Source organism: Taudactylus pleione, unplaced genomic scaffold (genome assembly GCF_031769625.1).
Source record: "Taudactylus pleione unplaced genomic scaffold, aTauple2 ptg000386l, whole genome shotgun sequence".
NCBI classification, from domain to species: Eukaryota; Metazoa; Chordata; class Amphibia; order Anura; family Myobatrachidae; genus Taudactylus; species Taudactylus pleione.
In genome coordinates this window covers 8,807,751-8,821,104 of record NW_028284787.1, presented here as the reverse complement: position 1 = coordinate 8,821,104, position 13,354 = coordinate 8,807,751, and the positions used below count along the sequence as shown (strand labels likewise).

At 45.9% G+C, this 13,354-nt stretch overlaps 1 protein-coding gene across 1 annotated transcript in view; it reads right to left on the bottom strand.

The window, feature by feature from the left end:
- The window catches only part of SACM1L (SAC1 like phosphatidylinositide phosphatase), a 127,344-nt gene that overhangs the window by 94,921 nt on the left and 19,069 nt on the right, over positions 1-13,354 (bottom strand). Inside the window, exons 2-5 of the mRNA XM_088445703.1 lie at positions 13,163-13,260; positions 11,080-11,154; positions 9,263-9,390; positions 8,877-9,026 (exon numbers count right to left, since the gene is read on the bottom strand). Of these exons, the coding sequence (XP_088301829.1) occupies positions 8,877-9,026; positions 9,263-9,390; positions 11,080-11,154; positions 13,163-13,260 (451 nt within the window). The remainder of the gene's footprint in view (positions 1-8,876; positions 9,027-9,262; positions 9,391-11,079; positions 11,155-13,162; positions 13,261-13,354) is intronic.

The window sequence follows — 13,354 nt, the reverse complement described above, 5'->3', positions numbered from 1 at the left end:
AAATGTTAGTGGACTGTCCAGTTCTCAAGTCCAGCACCCAGAGGAAAAAAAAACACATAGAAACATCATACAAATTACAAACAAAACAATAACGCTCCTGACTATCATGGAAAGAGAGAAAATCACCCTCTCCATGAGCAGGAAAAATGACAGCGGTATAGGGGCACTGGGGGGGGCAGTGCCAGCAACAGCACTAAAAAACATATCGCATATATATCTTATCAAGTCAAAAATATACATAAGTAAACAGCATTAAATATAAGACATTGTATCTAAAAAAATACAGTAAACAACAAACAGTCTGAGATATTATAATATTTCAATAGAAACACAATCACAAAAACCTAGATATAGCATAACCCTCGAAGAGGTATCGAAACAGCTCTCAAATATGAAAGGAGAAAAAAAAGTCACATTCAGCATCTGAATCTATAAACAGCTTATAGGTAATTGGTAACATAATATATGCATATATATGTATACGCACATACACACACACACAAACATAAAAGTGAATTTTGTTAAAAAAAAAAAAAAAAAGGTACCTTAGTACCAAAACCTTACTGAAAATGTCCAGTCAGTCAAAGAACAGCTGAAAAACTGGTTAGATCTTCACTCAACTCCACTAAGGTGTGAAATGAGAAGTAGAAAACCACTAGGATCCCATCATGTCCTTATGACGCCGTCTAGCGTTCCCCACCGGTTGGAAGGCCCCATCCTGGGAAGCGATCTCCAGGAACTGAGAAACTATATAGGAATCCTCCCAACCTGGCAAAGCAGGCGTAGACAAGAGCAAAAACAATCAAGGTCAGGTAGGTCCCGAAACACAGCAGACTTGCCATTATGTGTTGACTGGAGGCAGAATGGAAAGAGCCACTTATATTTCTGATCATTGGAACGTAGGACTTCAGCAAGGGGCCGTAGTCAACTGCGCTGTTGGAGAGTGTGCCAAGAGAGGTCTTGAAAAACCTGGATACGATTGCCATTAAAGTCCACTCCCTCCACGTTGCGCAGTTTCCGCAGGATCTCTTCCTTTTGGGTGTAATAATGCAATCTACAAATAACATCCCTTTGTTTATCGGTAGAAACTTCACAAGGCTTTAAGGCTCTATGCGCCCTATCGAATGTGACAAGTGCACTGGGTTCAATACCCAAAATTTCATTAGAAAACTTGTCAGCACATCTATCAGTCCTTGTGTGGGCAAATCTTCGGGAATACATCAAACCCCTAGGTTGTTGCGGCGGCCCCTATTATCCAAGTCATCCATCTTTTGCTGTAAAAGGAGCATACCCTTAGCATGAGCTTGGACAGTATCACACAGGCTTTGTAAATACTCGGCCATAGACTCCTTAGACTCCTCTAGAGACACCACTCTGGTTGTCAGCTGGGAGAGATCTGCCTGAAGAACAGCCACTACTTTACGAACTGTCTCTTGGAGTCTAACTTCAAGTAGCTCAAAGTCCCTTTTAGACAGTAGCTCCTGCTTAGTTGGTAAAGACTTAAGGAGCTGCATAATGGTACAAAGATCAGAGGGCTCCGGAGGGTTTGTATCTGCAGATTCATCTGCCCGTGACAAGGCCAATGATGATGGTGAGCCCGGCGATATAGGTTGGGATGTTGTATCCATAACCTCGGAAGACGAGGATGAAGTTTGCAGAAATTGGCGTAGGTCAGGGTGGAGAGAGGAACCCGATGATTTGGGGGTGGTTGCCTTGGAGTATCCCTTTTTATTCTTTCTTCTAGAACAGTGGTGTCAAACTCGGTCCCTCCAGCTGCAGTTGAACTATACATACCAGCATGCAGTGCCACAGTTTTGCTATTAGGGTATGCTAAAACTGTGGCAGGGCATGCTGGGATATGTAGCCTCACAAAAGCTGAAAGGCCAGAGTTTGACAATACTGCTCTAGAACCTAGAGGCATTGGCAAGTCCACTTGCGGGAATATTTAAATAAGTGATCGTATTGAGACGTAGACTGTTTGGGTAAATAGGGATATTCACACTGTCGCAGGACACATTCCCCAGAAAAAGCAGCCTAGGCAGCCATAGGCCTTAAACAACGGTGGAGCCCAGAGGCTGACCCCATCTTGGTATAGTGCAAAGGGAATGTCCTGGCAGCTTAGGACAATATTGCAGCAGTAAGAATTAGATAGAACAGAAACTAAAATGAATATAGAGCCCATGGTGTATGTTACAGCTACAAGAGGGTGCTAGAGCCACATATATATGTATTCAAAGTTCCATCCGCAGAGGACTGCCAGAGTCTAGAGAAAAATTGGCACCACAGGGGAGAAGGACTTCACCAGGACAGAGGGCTCCTCAAACAATGCAGAAATTAGCAATGTCTGCACTATAGGGGTCTTTGCACTGTAGGGGCCGGGGAGAAGCACCACATGAAATACGCAGGCAAACCCAGGGAAGTGTAGCGGGGCGGATCAGTGCCTGCAGCGCAGCTCCAACAGGCCTGGAATCCACACAGCTCCCATAGGACAACGTATGGGGCTGATCAGTGTTCTCCTGCTCGGGGACCAGAACACGACAGCAGGCAACAGAATCCGGGGAGGGAGAGAGATAGTGTGTGGCTTCTAGAGTCTAGAGCAAGACGCCCTGCTGAAGCCGCTTGACAGCGTAAACACTGCCGCCCGGCAGAGTGAGGCAGCAGCTCCTCTAACCAGTGGCCAGGACGAGTGGGAAGCACAGAGGTGATCTCCAGGGACCGGACATAGGTAAGGAGGTGCACGTCACTTGCCGACAGATGCCGGGTAGGGCCCCGTTCACGTGTGTCGCAACTGGTGGGTTGGCTCAGCAGGGATGGAAGGCACAAGTCCGAGGCTCGGCCAGGCAGGAGGTGCGGGGTGCTGAAAATAATCCAAACAAAGCCCCAGATACTGGAGCTCCCCAGAAGCACGTCTCACCGAGATGGCTGTCAAGCCACGCCCTCCCGGACTTCCTGTTTTTAATCACTATACTAAAGTTTATTGAGAGACCTTCCTTTAAACATGGACAAACAAAAACCACATGTATCCTTGACAAAGTGCAACTGCACGAAACGCGTTGGCTACTCGGATTGGTGACGCTATCCTCCGGAAGGGATGTCATTGGCAAACTTCCGGTCGGACAGACAGTACGGCGGAGAAGACGCCGCAAGAAAATCTGAAGAGTGTGACCAATGCCAGAGGAGAAGGTAGGAATAAGCATAGTTAGTAGAAAACTCCTCAACATCGAGCAAGGCACCACTTCATGCGGACTCTGGTATCAAACACCAGCCAATTCCCTAAACTGTCACTAAAGAGCATAAGCATTGGTGGCACAGTAGATATCACTGCGTTTTTAAACGGTTTTATTTTTATTGTTTTTCCATCAGCATTGCATTATGAATTCGCATCTACTAACACCTGGCTAGCACTTTGGCACAGAGTACACCTGGTGTTAATGGAGCACAAATGATTATCATAGCATTGTATTTAACTGTTTGGGTCTAGGCTTTTTGACAGACAATGAAGTAGGTTATAAATAAAACAAACATTTAAACTAGTCCAAGTACTTCACTAAAGCCGCATTGCACACGTGAGAGTCGAAAAATCAAGTAGATAGGACATGGTGACACTGCTACTATTACATTACAGGACTGTGTTGAACTTGATCCAGAACTTGAAGAATGAGATACTTGGCCTGTGAGGGGAATATCTGCAGTAGAAGTAGTACAAGGGAATGTAGTGTTGCTGTGACCATGGTGTCTGTTAGTTAGTTGTTCCTGACCATTACTGCCCACGACTTTGGCTGAATGAGGTACAGGTTGAGTCTCCCATATACAAACATTCCGAAATATAAATTGAAATTTTTTTTTACCATGACTGAGATAGTAAAACCTTTGTTTTTTGATGGTTTAATGTACACAAATGGTTTAAAGCACAAAATTAAAAAAGATATTGTATAAAACTCACCTTTACACTGTGTATATAAGGTAAGGTGTATATGAAACAAATACATTTCATGTATGTACACAAACTGTTTGAGCCACAAAATTATTGAAAATTATATAAAATTACCTTCTGACTGTATATAAGGTGTGTATGAAACATAAATGCATTCTGTGTTTAGATTTGGGTCTTCCCAAAATATCTAATTATGGTATGCAATTGTTCCAAAATAATATGAGATATGGTAAGAACTTACCCTTGTTATCTCTATTTCTACGAAGTCCATAGGGTTCCACAGGATACCTTGGGGTATAGGTGTGACGTCAGTCGCAGGGCACCAAAGAGTTAAGCTTTCAGCCTACCAAGGATGCACTAGGTCCCCCTCCTATACCCCGCCCCCGAGCCAAGGCATCTCAGTTAGTTACCAAGCCATAGGCCGGAGGAGGAGAAGGAAGAGAGAGAACAAAGATCTGGACACATACAAGAATCACATTCTCACCAGAGGGAGACGGAAAAACCGGTGACCAGAACAAAGCCCATCTGCAGCACAGGTGCGACAGGGCGGGAGTCCTGTGGAACCCTATGGACTTCGTAGAAATAGAGGTAACAAGGGTAAGTTCTTACCATATCTCATATTTTCTACTTCAGGGTCCATAGGGTATCCACAGGATACCTTGGGGATGTCCCAAAGCAGTATCCTTTAAGGGTGGGGACGCTCCTGTGCAGAAAGGAGAATCCACCGCCCGAAGGAAGCATCCTGAGAGGCGAAGGTGTCAAACCTGTAATACCTCACGAAGGTATGGACAGAAGACCACGTAGCAGCCTTGCAGATCTGGACTGCAGAGGCACCACGTCGAGCTGCCCACGAAGGACCCACAGACCTAGTGGAATGAGCCTTCAGAGAAGGAGGAACCGGTAGGCCTTCATGAAGATAAGCTTCAGAAATAGCCATACGGATCCAGGCTGCCAAAGTTTGCTTTGAAGCAGGCCAACCCTTTTTACGGAAGCAATAGAGGACAAACAAAGCGTCCGACTTCCTAAACGAAGAAGTGCGGTCAACATAAGTCCTTAAGGCCTGCACAACATCCAAAGAGGCCTCACCCACGGAAAGACCCGGTGAGTTAAAGGCCGGAACAACGATTTCCTTGTTAACATGAAACTGGGAAACAACTTTGGGAAGAAACTCGGGCCGAGTGCGGAGTACTGCCCTGTTCCCATGAAAAACCAAGAAAGGGGGTCTACAAGAAAGAGCCCCTAACTCAGAAACACGTCTGGCCGAAGCAATAGCCAGAAGGAAAACAGTCTTAGCTGTTAGCCATTTAAGATCCACTGATCCCAGTGGTTCAAACGGCGGTCCTTGGAGAGCCCTCAGGACCACAGCCAAATCCCAAGGCGCCACAGGTGGAACAAAGGGCGGCTGAATGCGGACAACACCTTGCATAAAGGTGCGCACATCCGGGATTGTAGCAATCCTACGGTGAAACCAGACAGACAGGGCCGAAACCTGTACCTTCAAAGAAGCAAGGCGAAGCCCATGATCTAGTCCCGCTTGCAGGAAGGCGAGAATCCGAGACAGACGAAACTCCCGCGGTGCATAACCTCTCGGTCGACACCACTGGAAGAACGTATGCCACACGCGATGGTATATCCTCGCGGAAGACGGTTTCCGAGCTCGCAACATGGTACGCACCACAGAGCTGGAAAACCCCCGGGACCTCAGCATGGCCGTCTCAACAGCCACGCCGTCAAAGACAGCAGAGTCAGGTCCGGGTGACGACAAGGACCCTGAGACAGAAGGTCCGGTCGTAGCAGCAACCGCAGAAGACCGTCCACGGACAGACCCTGAAGGTCTGAGAACCAGTGCCGTCTGGGCCACGCGGGAGCTATCAACAGGAGCGTCCCTCCTTCCTGTTTGAATTTCCGGATTACCCGTCGAAGAAGGGAGACCGGAGGGAACAGGTATGTGAACCGGAACGTCCACCGGACGGACAGAGCATCCACCAGAGACGCCCCTTCGTCTCTTGTGCGAGACCCGTACACCGGCAACTTGTTGTTGTGCCGGGACGCCATGAGGTCGATCTCTGGAAGACCCCATCTGTCCACCAGTAGTTGAAAAACGTCCGGGTGCAGGGACCATTCCCCCGGATGAACGTCCTGGCGACTTAGAAAGTCCGCCTCCCAATTGAGCACTCCCGGGATGAAGACCGCTGATATGGCCGGAAGATTGCGCTCCGCCCAAACCAGGATCCGAGACACCTCTACGAGAGCCGCCCGGCTTCGGGTTCCTCCTTGCCTGTTTATGTAGGCCACGGTGGTAGCGTTGTCCGACTGGACCTGTACCGGGTGACCCTGGAGAAACCGATGTGCCTGCTGGAGAGCATTGAAGACCGCACGGAGTTCCAAGATATTGATTGGAAGCTCCGCTTCTGTCGGCGTCCACCTGCCCTGGAACAGATGTGGACCCGAAACTGCTCCCCAGCCCCGAAGACTGGCGTCCACTGTCAACAGGACCCAATTTGGAACCCAGAACGGACGTCCCTCGCTGAGGTGGGTCGTCTGTAACCACCAAGCAAGGGACAGGCGAACCTCCGGGGTGAACACAATCGTCTGGGACTTCAGAGACTGAGGCAGCCCGTTCCACTTTGACAGGATCAGGTGCTGCAGAGGTCTGGAGTGAAACTGGGCATATTCCACCATGTCGAACACCGACACCATGGAGTCCAGTAACCTCATCGCCGAGTGCAGAGACACCCGGCGGCTGTGCAGACAACTGCGCACCCTTGACTGTAAAGCAGAGATCTTTTCCTCCGTCACGAAGATCTTTTGCTGTCCCGAGTCCAATAAGGCTCCAAGATGCAGAATCCTCCGAGACGGGATTAGAGTGTACTTCTGCCAGCTGATTAGCCAGCCGTGCCGTTGCAGCAGGGCAATGGTCAGGTCCAAGTGGCGTAACAGGAGCTCTGGAGATCCCGCCACCAATAACAGGTCGTCCAAGTACGGCAACATGCGGACTCCCTGCAGCCGCAGAGAAGCCGCCATGACCGCCATCACCTTGGTGAAAACACGCGGTGCTGTCGCCAGGCCAAAAGGTAACGCCCGAAACTGGAAGTGGTCGCTGCGGATTGCAAACCTGAGGAACTGTTGATGGCGCAAAAGAATAGGGACATGCAGGTAAGCGTCCTGTATGTCCAATGACACCATGTAGTCCCCGGGTTCCAGCGCCAGAATGATGGACCGTAGGGTCTCCATCCGAAACTTCGGTACCCGCAAAGACTTGTTGAGTGCTTTGAGGTTGAGAATCGGACGATACGACCCATTGGGTTTCTGTACCAAAAAAAGATTTGAAAAGAAACCCTGGCCCCTCTGGGAGAATGGAACAGGCACTATAACTCCAGCCTGGAGCATAGTGTGCAATACCTTCCGCAGCTCCGTAGCCTTGTTCCGGTCTGATGGTAGACCCGTGGTGAAGAATCGAGCCGGGGGTCTGTGCCGGAAGGAGAGGGCGTACCCGTGGGAGACCACCTCCAGAACCCAAGTGTCTGTCGTAGTGACCGACCAACACTGGGCGAACTGCCGCAGGCGGCCTCCCACCCTGGGATCCCCCAAAGGGAGGCCCAGACCGTCAGGCCGCAGGCTTGTCATCTGGCTTGGGGGCCGGACGTCTGGTACTCCATGCCTGCTTCCGGGGCTTGACCGATTTCCTAGGGCCAGCCTGACGAGGAAACGACTGTGGTTTGGGCCTGCCCTGGGCCCTAGATGACCGAAAGGACGATGGTCCAGAACCAGAAGGAGCAGCGGCCGACGGGAGACAAGCCGATTTGGCTGCGGCCAGCGTGGCCACAATCTTATCCAGATTCGGACCGAAGAGAACTTCTCCGGTAAACGGCAACGCTTCCAGACCCTTCTTGGAATCTGCGTCCGCCTTCCAGGATCGCAGCCACAAGGTGCGACGAGCAGCTACCGCTGCTGAAGAAATCCTAGACACCAGAGTACTAATGTCTAGAGCCGCCTCGTTGATGTAGGTAGCCGAATCACGGAGATTGCCAATCAACTCCGCCTGTTCGGCCGGACAGTCGGAATCAAAAGAAGCCTCTAATGAATCCGCCCAGCGCTCCATGCATTTAACCCCTGGGACGCCGCAGCGCTACCGCTCTGCTGCAGTCCGCTGTCCCAGGGGGTAGTGGAAGCGCAGGTTGGTCGCCTGGCTCCACGCTGCAGCCAGTCCCCAGGGAGCCCCCTGCCTGGGGACTTAGGACCATGTGATCAGCGGGGACCCACCGCGGGACCCCGCTGCTTACCTCTGTCCCCCTTGAATCCGGCCATGGTCCGGAACATCTGGGGTCACCGCTACCTGTGACCCCAGATGCCCACCAGCATCCCCGGATCAGTACCGGCGTTCTGGTACCGGCGGGGTGTAGGGAAGACAGCATGGACGTCAGGACTGACTGTCCATGCTGTTCATCCAGATGTGCAGCCACAGCTGCATGAAGAAAAAGCTTCAGGGGCTCTTCTAGCCCCCACTCCAACAGGTGCACCCGACTCCGGCCGGGCACCAAACTAAATTGAGATGCCTTGGCTCGGGGGCGGGGTATAGGAGGGGGACCTAGTGCATCCTGGGAGGCTGAAAGCTTAACTCTTTGGTGCCCTGCGACTGACGTCACACCTATACCCCAAGGTATCCTGTGGATACCCTATGGACCCTGAAGTAGAAACAGAATATTCTGTTATCCAAAATACTCCTGGTCCCAAGCATTTTGGATATGGGAGACTCAATATGTACAAGTTCACACAATGCTCCCCTCTTTGGACAAAATTCCCATTATAAATGTGAATTGGAATATTTTTATTGCCTAACAAATTGTAGTGCAACCACGGTGCATTTTTATATATTAAATCTTAAAGTAGAAGGATATATTCATTTACATATATCTTTATAAATACATGTTATTTCTCTTACCCTTTCCAGTAGGCTCATCTCTTGGAATTCAGGACTTGTGTTGGATAATCTCTGAAGAGTATGGGTCAGATCATAAGATGTGGAAAAGTAAAATCCATCAACACTGAGACTATGGCTGATCATGGCAAGGAAGGCTTTATTATCCTGCAACTGAGTAACAGCCACTGTTAGTATTTATCTTCTAGAACACAGGCGCTTAGTTTGAAATTCAACCCGAAAAACCTCTGGAGCTGATGTACCCTCTGTTTCTTGAGTTGCACTAATTTCTATTCAAGTCAAACCATTAAAGCATGCGTATTTCAAATGAGATAGATAGATAGATAGATAGATAGATAGATAGATAGATAGATAGATAGATATCTAACACATTGTCTACAAAAACTCACCTGAGTATCAGTTAAATGTAAAATTGTCTTTTTATAGGAAATGATGTCAAAATCTGTGGCTTTCCAAATGGAATGATTAAGAAGATCTCCTATTTTCTTCTTTCGAGTAATCACAATCAGGTACATTCCTGGTAAATTAAATTGGAGAGAATCATTCAATGTTTTTACCGTATAAAATTATTAAAACTGGGAATTGCATCTGAAACTATATACAAAATAATGAAATAAACGAACTACATGAAGGGGTAAACACAGGATTTCTACAGTGTAGTGAAATTGTTCACATACATGTGGTTCAGGGTTTCTGGGAACACTCCCTAAAGATGCCCTGGACATGGAACTACAAAAACATAATACTCTTTAAAAAGGAGCAGTGTACATTTGGGTATGTTCTGTTTCCCTTCATATAGCAGTATTAGAATGTGGGGTTTGTGAGGACAATCACGTAATTGTAGTGGTGCCTTAAGACAATACAAATTGCTAAGTAGCTGAAATTAGAGATACATCAAATCCATGCATCGGTTCAGGTTTTTAGAAAAATACTTGGGGAATGTTCACCAAGGTAATTTTTTGAGGCTGCCAAAGCACTGCGCCCTTAAAAAAAGCATACAATTAAATCAGTATTGCACTTATTCTTTAGAACACGGTTTGCATGCGCTTCTAGATTCTAAAGACAGAGCATGGCGATGTTCAAAAAACATTTCTGCAATAGCGGGGCAGGTGACAGTTAAACACATGGGAAAACGCAGTTTCCTACAGATATCTACCCCAATGCATCACAGTATTAACCTGATAACACAGTGGCGGCAATCCAGTCGCTATTTGGGTGGCAGTAAATAATGGGCGTCAGATGGAGAAATTTGCCACCACACAATGCCGCGAGCAGAAATGTGGGCTTCCGCGGCCGATCGGAGCAACAATTTAATTGCTCCATCCATATCTTTAGTGAATAAGTTTTTTAATAATAGAAGTGCAGCAATTGTAGTTTCAATATCAAATTTCTATGACAATTGCAGTTGCATGAAAGGTTTGTGTGGCTTCAACATTGCTGTAATGCAGGATGAATGGATATGATTTGTGTGTGTCCAGATCCTATGAGGACAATTTCTTGGAAAACTGGAAGAGATGTAACTCAGTATGATAGTTCCTGGCCACATTACTAGAACACAAAGCTGTTACTGACAGCCAAGTTCCATGTATGGAGATACAGAGGAGCTGGTGAATAGTTAAAAGAACACAAGTGAGTTTTGTGATTGGATACGGTGTATTTTTGCACAGTGCAGATTCCGGAAAACAAAGCATACACATCTACTAGCAACTTAGCCACATCTCTACTTAATGAAGAATTCATATAGGGGCAGTGCGGTTGTAAAAATTTGCACAGTTGTGCACACAAGTGACTATCCGCATATTTCACTATGCATGCAATGGTGATGCAAATACGGCCAAATTGCATCCAACTCTGCATTGGCTTCATTGGCCACTAAAGTCAAGCCATTCAGATTTAGATATAAATGTAAAAAAGGGATTTATCTGTATAAGCCATTAATGTTTTTAAGATTGTGATATCCCCATCAAAATGAAGCGTTCCCGCCAGGCCGTTTTAACGGGGCGCCGCACCCTGCCCAATTTCATAAGGGCAGAATGCGCCCTGCCCCTTTTGGCAGCTCCCCGCTAAAACAGCCTGCCGGGTGTTTTCTAAGCAGCCTGCCGGGAGCGGACCTAGAGTGGACACTAAAAATTTATTATACAGCAATTATTAACAAGTCAGTAAAACGAAACATTACAACACTAAAAACTGTAATAATTTGACTCACCGGCAACTAGCCGAATTGTGCCTAATATACCACATATAGGTCTTGTGATCGCTGATGGAGGGATGTCCTTCTTTGCTGAAAGAGAGTACGCATTAAAAAATAAATATTCCAATAATGCCACTATAAATAAGCACATCAAAACTCCATATACAGTACATTTCCCCAACAACATTTTCCTGTACTCTAGTTAAGATTATAATACTTTCAATAGCACCTATATACCAATAGTAGTCAATGTACATACACACTCTTCTATGCAGTTACCGTGAAGTCTACTAGAGGCACGAATGCTGCTTTTAAATTCTCTAGGAAAGAAACCATGAAATATCATTTGAACAACAGTTTGCAGCAGCACAGAGTGCTTCAGGAGCAATGTGCATTGACCGCAGTGGTGTTAGATAGTGGAAGGAGTATGGACCTCAATGATTTAATAGGCTGTATAGCATAGGCTTTTTTTTTTAATCAAGTATTTTTAACGTTTCCTTTAAAACAGGAACAACAACAACAGAGAAAAATCAAAAGAACAATGAAGTACAAAGTTCAGAGCTCAAGAGCATGTGAGCATGGTAAAAACATACAGACAGTAAATGTGCAATAACAAAAAAGTTAGTCTGAATAAATTATGCAAATAGAGTAAAACAATACGTGTCTGAAATCACGGATACTATAAAATCAGTCAGTAGTACTAGCAAACTATAAAAGTAAGAGAAGTGTCTGCTGGCGGAGGTATAAAAGAAACAAATATAAAGAAACCTTAGGGCCCATAAAGAAGGTCAGATGGAGACCTCTTCAAGAGCAAGACCATAGGTGGAGGATAAGTAGGCAATAGTGTGTAGAGAGCCCCTTCATGATATAGTTGACCAATAGATAAGACAACCATAAAGAACTACCTTCAATCCCACAAATTTAGGAAAAGCAAAATTATTCCAAAGAGGAGAACAGGAGTCTATAACAGGACCCCCTAAGAATTTTTATATATACTGTACATGTGTAAGTAATTATAGCTAAAGGAAAATATTACAGAACTGGGTAAGCCCTGCAGTTGTTTTGTTTAGTAGCACTCTGGTGGCCAGTGAATATTCTCTGTCATAACTGCAGAGAGACTGCATAACACTTGTTATGTGTACGTGCTATAATTTTAGTGGTCAATTCAATTAGGTTGCCTTACACCCCATTTTAATGGGTGTAATGTGCCGAAAACCTGCAGTGAGTATTGTGTATGGATATAGAGCTTAATATGGCTAATTTTTGCTTCCACCTCTGAAATGGATGCATGATTTTCAACACAGGTCTTCTGACACCAAATTTAATTCCCCTTTAGTATATAATTCTGTTTATTTCACTGCACAATTTCACTTCACTTCTCGATATCTGCAAATTGTCTCCTGTGTGTCAAGAGCAATAATCATAAAACACATTAGGGGAAAGCTTTGGGATAATGCATCCTCAGCCTTATTCCCATCTCTCTTGGGGAACCAGCTCTGGAGACATCGTGATCATGTGGCACTTTTATGCTCATATATAGGCTGAAAATTGGCCCAGCAACCATAACTGCAAAGAGATGAGCATCTCACTATTAAGATAACTGATACTTTGAAAATTAAGTATTTCTTAGGACTCTAGGGGGCTAGTCACTTTGCTCCTTAGTGCTGCATACAAAAATCTGCGAGTCCGAAGTGAGATGGGGGTGAGATGTGGTACGGTTGTCAGCGTTTCCACCTCATTGCAATGGCATTTCGACAATACTTTGATCTGATTGAATCAACCTCTAAATTAGAAAAATAAATTGCTTGCTAAGTACAAATGTAACCACTATAGAAAGTACTTCGTGTGGCTATCCCCCTCAACACTTTTTGGTGGAGATAAAGCCAGGGTGGGTATACAAGGTTTGATTAGGATTATTCAGTTTGGTTATATAAACCAGTTAACCATCTAGTGTAACATAAATGCACTTGACGTAAAGCAAAATTAGGGTAAGGCGCTATTATACAGTGGCACAAAACCAGACTGCAACATTCATGCAAGTGTCAGTTAAGAAATTTAAATTAAAGAACTGTACTGGATATTATAGGGAAAATAATACCTGCAAGAGCAACTTCTGTTGACACTCTATCGATCGTAAGAACATCATCAACTCCGTCATCACATGCTTCCACAAAAAACTTTTCTGGTGTTGTATGTCTAAAGATACATTTTAGAACAAAGATAAAATACATGTGTGTGTTATAAAACATCCAAACCTTTAGTACAGTAAATAGCAAACATTACGCTGGAA